Source organism: Panthera uncia, chromosome X, assembly GCF_023721935.1.
Source record: "Panthera uncia isolate 11264 chromosome X, Puncia_PCG_1.0, whole genome shotgun sequence".
In the NCBI taxonomy this organism is placed as follows: domain Eukaryota; kingdom Metazoa; phylum Chordata; class Mammalia; order Carnivora; family Felidae; genus Panthera; species Panthera uncia.
In genome coordinates, this window is record NC_064817.1 from 43859979 (window position 1) to 43866402 (window position 6424).

A 6424-nucleotide genomic window follows, 5' to 3' on the forward strand; every position below is an offset into this window, starting at 1 on the left:
CAGGAGGTGCTTAGCCAAGATTTATTGAACTGGATGAATGAATCAATGGCTGGGAGGCTGGGCGGGGGGCGGGGGCGGCGGAGAAGACCACACAGCACACAGAATGTTTAACTTAGGGGAGGAGTTCCAGTTGCTGAGGCTGGAAGGAGATTCTGACTTAGATGGATGAGGAAAGAGGAAAATGACTGGGATAGGGTAGGAATGTGGGCTACTGATGGACATTCATTTATCCTCTCAGTCACTCTCCACATCCAATAATCAGTCACGAAGTCCAGCTCATCACCTTCCCTTTACAGCTCACTTTTGTTGCCTCCAACCCATTCTCACTGCTGTTGCCCTTGAGTAGTCCTCCTAGTCTTCTCAGTAGTTTCCTAACTGATCTCCCTGTCTCCATTCTCTCCCTCACAAGTGCATTCATTCACGCACTCACTCACTCAAAAACTATTTACTGGGTGCCTGTTTTGGGTTAGGCACTGTGCTTTTTGCTGGGGATATACCAGTAGCAAGATAACCCCAGGCCCATCCTTGTGGTGCTTTTAGCTTATTCAGAGACAAAACAAGCCAATACAGTGAGTAGTTGAGCAACAGGGAAACCACAGGTCTGGCAGCATACAGCATGCACATCTGACCTAAACCATTTCCATACTGGCTGACCAGAAAAAGGCTTATTAAGTTCTCATCTGACACAGTCTCCTAAAACCATTCAGTGGCTCCCACACTGCCTACAGCTAGTTCCCAAACCTGGCTGTACCCTACACTCACATGCTGACTTTTCTAAGCACTCAAGATCCTGAGGCCCCATCCATTACAGAAATTGAATGTTTAGAGGCTGGGGCCTGGGATGCTCCATGCGTCTCTGGTGCACAGCCAGTTTGGGAACCACACTGTCCCAAGAAAGTAAATCTGAACTCTGTCGCCAGGCTCTTACTCCCCTCTTCAAATTTCTGGCTCTCGAATACTTCTCCAGCTTTACTTCCTGCTGCTCTTCCCCACCTCAGTAAAACTTGTTTCAGGAGTTTGGAACTGTTTTGCCATTTCTTGCCTTCAGGTCTTTGTGCATACTGTCTCCACAACCTGGAAATTCCCTCTACTTCAACTGGATGGTTCCTACCAGTCTCTCGAGACTCAGCTCAGGTGTCACCTCCTAGACTAGAGGATGCCTTCCCGGAACCTTTACATTTAAGCTAGATACTCCTCAGTTTTCAATGCTCCCGTCAAGAGTGCTATCACACTGTATGGTTAAAGGCTGTTCTATGAATTGCCTCCAACTAGTGAGCTCCTCAAAGGCGGGGTAAAGATTGAACTCCTGTTTGTGTCCCTGGCGCACAACACGAGATTCCTAGAGTGAAGTGCCCAGTTAAAGGTAAACACTGCCATGGAGTTTTCTTAAACTCCCTAGACCAAGGCTACTGGGTCCAGAGTATAAGGGAGTCAGCCTAGTGCCATCCAACTAGCCCTAGAGATTCTATTTGGACATAGCCTACTCTTGGCAACACTGTGGTGTTGGCTCTCATCTGAGTACAGCCTTCACTCAGCACATGTTGCCCTGTGATGATAGGAGGCAGTGTGGCACAGTGGGCAAAGCACTGGGCAAGCACAGCGATCCTCCTGGTTAAGTCTAGGCTCTACCAACGAACCACTGGGCTCTAGGACAAGGCCTCTCACCTCTCTGATCCCCAGGACCTAAGTCCTTTGTCACATTTGTGTTCCTGTGGGCCAGGGCTTCAGCCCAAGGCATGTCATCTAATCCTTTCCACCCTGTGAGGTAAGGATTATTATCCAGATTATTATCCACACCTACTGAATTAGACTTTCAGAGGCGGGACCAGAGCAAGGAGCTCCACATCCTTTTGGACATGGAGGTGCAGCAGGGAACAGCTGCTTTTTATTATAAGCCCTTCTGTACTATTTCACCTTCTAATCAGTGTATATATTGCTTTGATTTTTAAAAAGGAAAAAGAAAAAGCTTCACAAGTGATTCTGGTGCACAGCCAAGGTTGATAACCATCCTCGCAGCGGGGAAAGCACAAGACTGAAGCGGAGGGCCTGAGTTCAAACCCTTACTGTTATCTGGTAGCTTGGTCATTAACCTTCCTGGGACTCAGTATCCTCAACTGTAAAGTGAGGAGAATAGTAACTGCTACCTTGAAAGGCCTGTGATAATCTAAGTGCCAGCCAAATTGCTTCAAATGTATTTCACTTCATCTTGCCTACACTGCTGCAAAGTAGGCACATATGACCTCCTTTCCTATGCAAGGAAACTGAGATTCAGGGAGGTGAAGTAACGAGCTGAAGTTTCTACAGCTAGGATTTGAACCAGGGTGACTCCCAGACTGTGCTCTTTCAGATATGCCAGCATTTCCCAAACTATAGCACACGTACCACTGGTGGTATGTGACTTCTTTGGTTGAACACAGACAAATTTGAGTTATGCCTTTTAATATGTATTAGAAAAATACATAATTAGCATATCAAACCCGTGGTTTCACGGATATCACTACCTAGGATGAAACTGAAGTAGGTAACAACATTATACCTAAGACAACCTCAGGAAAATATTGAGTAAATAGTACAGGAGGGCAATTTGGAAGTATCTATTTAAAACAAAAATATAAATAGCCTATGACTCTGCAGTTCAACCTAGGAAGCAACCCTAGGTAAACTCATACACACACGCACACACACACACACACGTGTTGTTCCTGTGTAGTATTCCGTAATAGCAAAAAGAGAAAACAGTCTTAACTATCTATCACAAAAGAAATGGGAAGATGTGATAGAGTCCTATAATGGCAGTCTATATAGCCATTACAAAGGATGAATTGAATCTACATTTTGTAAAAACATGCATAGATCTCAAAAACATCGTTAAATTGAAGAAAGCAAATTGTAGAACGACTCAATATGCCATTTGTATTAAATACACAACAGTATTTTCAATGAATTATATACGTAAAAGTCTTAAAAACAGTCTAGATGGATGTACAACACACAAGATAGCAGTTTAGAGGGGGATGGGGAATGGTAGTCAAATGAAGCTACCTTTATTTATAAATCTAATGTCTTAAGAGAATGGATTCATGCATTACTTGAGTAATCAGAACTGACTTAACTTTTAAAAAACAAAAATGCAGTATACAATCAGAACAAGGTGATGGTCTGACAGTGTACATGAACGAGCAAAGGCTGACCTCATGGCAGCAGGCTCTGCTGCCTCTGCACGGTCCCTACAGCTGACACAGTTAGTTCCCAAAAGGAACTTCACACACATTCGGCCGGGATGTGGCCCAGGCTACCTCTCCCCGACTTCCTCACAACCCAGGTTGGGGCCCAGGCACCTGGTTACCACACGATTGAAGCTATAGGCTTCCTTAGGCCCTTCACTTACCAGATAAACCCCACTGGTGCCCTGGAACTTTCTCAAAAAGCTAGGCATCCAGTATCTTCCAGATTTGGAGGCTCTTTCTGTCCCTAACAATTGGGATCAGAGCCCACAGGGGTCTAGGTATGAGAAGGCTTGTATTCTGAGGGGTCGGCACCTAGTGGGCTCCAAGCAGGGATAAGGCCCCCAGTGAGGAGCTTGACATCATTAAATCCTATGAGGTAGGTAATATTGTTAGCCCCATTTTACAGATGAGGAAACTGAGGCACAGAAAGGTCAAATGACTTGCTCAACATCAGATTAGTGACTTAAAAAAGGACGAGAACCCACAACTGTCTGTCCCCAGAGCCCAGGCTCTGCTCCTAGTGCCCAAGCAAATCCTACCAATTTGTCAAGGTTCAGCTCATATGTGACCTTCTCCAGGAAGCCTGGAGGTGATCATCCTCTTCTCAAAGTACATATACATAGAATTCAGCTGACCATGGGAAATCATGAACCTACTGCATCTCCTCAGTAGGAGGGTAGAGATCATGTCTGATTCAGCTCTGTATTTCTAGAATAGAGCCTGACAAATAAAGAGTGCTCGATATATGTCTGATAAACACACAAATGAATGAACACACGAATCAGTGAAATGAGGGCAGTTTCACATGACTGATTCCTATGAGGTCCTGAATACCTTTGCCCAGCTCTGGGGTGCTGTCATACTAAGCTCTCTTAGAATCAAGTTCAGCCTAGGCTCCTTCTAAAATGAATCTCCGATATCTTTATTATTGTGCTAACACACCCACATGCACACACGCAGACACATATATACACACATACATACCCACACACAAGCAAGATGCAAGAGGCCCAAGGGACCTATGGTTATGGGTGATAGGAGGGGGGCCTGGGGAGGGGAAGGCGGGGGGAGGGAAGAAAGAATGGACAGATGGCCCTGTTCGGCTCAGTTCAGCTCAGCACCTCCTTCCAAAGGCCAGGATGCTCCCTGTAGCTCAGGAATTTTTGCTCCAGACCTAACATCACCTCTGTTCCTCTTCATGCTTGACAGCAGTGCCTAAATCCCATGACTATACCAAACAGGGACAGGAGGTAGGGGAAGGTTGGGAGCCAAGTATCGAGAGATTGGGAGAGGGGAAGCTTAGGGATCCAGACAGGGCAGGAGGGCAGAACTACTGCTACTGCTCATTGGGGTTGGGGTTGGCATCTGGGTACTTGGTGAGGTCGAAGGTCAGGACTTTGCTGATCACACAGTCCCCTTGCTGAAGGAGGAGGGAGAAAAAGAAAAATGAAATTGTAAGGAGAGAATTAAGGGAGGGAGGGGGTCTAGCGCCCCAGGACTGGGGGCCTCAAACCCTCCTCCCTACATACCTGCCCAAAGCCCAAGCAATGGTTCTCTCTGGGTGTGAGAGGATGTGCTCGGTCCCATGTGCCTTCTCTCCCTGCCTACCTCTGCATTCTCCTCCTTTTCTCTGCTGTCTGGCTGCCTCTGCCTGGCCGTTCCACCTGTCCCCAGACGCAATGGCCCTGCCCAGCTGGGCTGGCTAAGCCTCAAGGGCAGGGCTCCAACAAGCCCAGATGGTTGTTCAGGACCTGAGTCCCTATGCTCCCCCACCCCCATGGCCCTCCACTGCAGCCTTCCCTTCCTGCCCTGGGGAGTCAGGCAGGGAGTGGGGCTGGCTCCTGAGCCAGGCCCGCCCTACCTCGGGGTAGACTCCAATGAGGCTCTCAGCCTTGGTGTAGAACTCCTCCTTGAGAGAGATGACGATGGCCTGGAAGTTGCAAGTCGACTGCTCCTTGATGTAATTTGCCACCTGTGGGAGGGGCCGCCGGGCACTTAGCAGGGCTGAAGCCCTAACACTCCCTTGTGTTTTCCAGTCAGAACCAGAGGCAGAGGGGGTGGGGTAAGGGGTGAAGGGTTGGGGGAAAAGAGGCTGAGAGGCCACTGACTAGCACGGCGTGAATGACCCTGGGCCCAGCCTCCCAGGCACAGAGAGCAGGCAGCAGGAACGGCTAGAGCACACTCAGGAGTTGCTCCCTGAAACCCAGCCCCAAGCTAGGGGCCTCCCTCCCGGGCCCCACTTTCCTTGCACCCACCTTGCCAATGTTGGTGTTATCCAAGGCAGCATCGATCTCATCCAGGACGAAGAAGGGGGCTGGCTTGTAGCTGGGAGGGAACCAGTAAGTGAGCTGACACTGATGGGGGCAGGGGTGGGGCGGGAAAGCCCCAGGGCCCATCACACAGGCCAGCATCCCCCTCCACTTCTTCAGAGACTAAAAACCCCAGGTCATAATGTTGCCTGAGCCCCCAAAGGCCAGTATACCAACTGAGCCCTCCTGTGCATCCAACCCTGTGCTCCAGGAACCTACAGAACCAGGAGAGGACATGGTTCTCTCCAGAGCTTCCAGACTTGCTGGGGAGATAAAGCAGTCCTAGGCTCTGGCCACACTGTCCAAGCTACCTGAAGGTTCTCCCCACCCACCTGCACACGCTGCTGTCTCCCTGCCTCTCTGCACGTGCTGCACCCTCTGCCTAGAATGCCTCCTGGTCTCTTCGCTATCTTCTACTCATCCTTTGCATTTCCTGCTCAAGTGTTACCTGCCCTCAAAAGCCTTCCCTGACCACCCAGACCCTCCCCCAGACTGGGTTGGTATTCCTCCTCTGTGCATCCACAGCACACACGCTCATCCAGTTACGACACTTAGCTTGCTGTTTACACATCTGGCTTTCACTAGATCATGAGCTCCTCAAGGACAGAGACCATGTCTGACTCATCTGTGTTCCTAATCCCCCAACAGAGTCTGGTACAGAGCAGCCTTCAAGAAATGCTCGCTGAATGACGCTGTACAATCAAGTACTAAGTTGTGGGGGTCAGACTCAAGTACTATTGGCATTCAGGAGGGGGAGATCAGGGTATGCCATAGTGGGCAAAGCAGGCTTCCTAGAGGAACAGGAGGAGGAAAATGAGATGTGAAGGTGTGGTAGGTGACAGTCAAGCTAGATTTGCATAGAAAGGGCTTGTTAGCCAGCAACCATGT

General features: G+C 48.9%; 1 protein-coding gene across 1 annotated transcript in view; it reads right to left on the reverse strand.

Moving 5' to 3' along the window:
* Window positions 1-1483: 1483 nt before the first annotated feature.
* SMC1A (structural maintenance of chromosomes 1A) overlaps window positions 1484-6424 on the reverse strand; it is a 32979-nt gene continuing 28038 nt past the window's right edge. The window contains exons 21-24 of the mRNA XM_049643248.1: window positions 5756-5799; window positions 5483-5659; window positions 5089-5199; window positions 1484-4647 (exon numbers count right to left, since the gene is read on the reverse strand). Coding sequence (XP_049499205.1) covers window positions 4564-4647; window positions 5089-5199; window positions 5483-5659; window positions 5756-5799 — 416 coding nt within the window. The 3' untranslated portion in view covers window positions 1484-4563. The remainder of the gene's footprint in view (window positions 4648-5088; window positions 5200-5482; window positions 5660-5755; window positions 5800-6424) is intronic.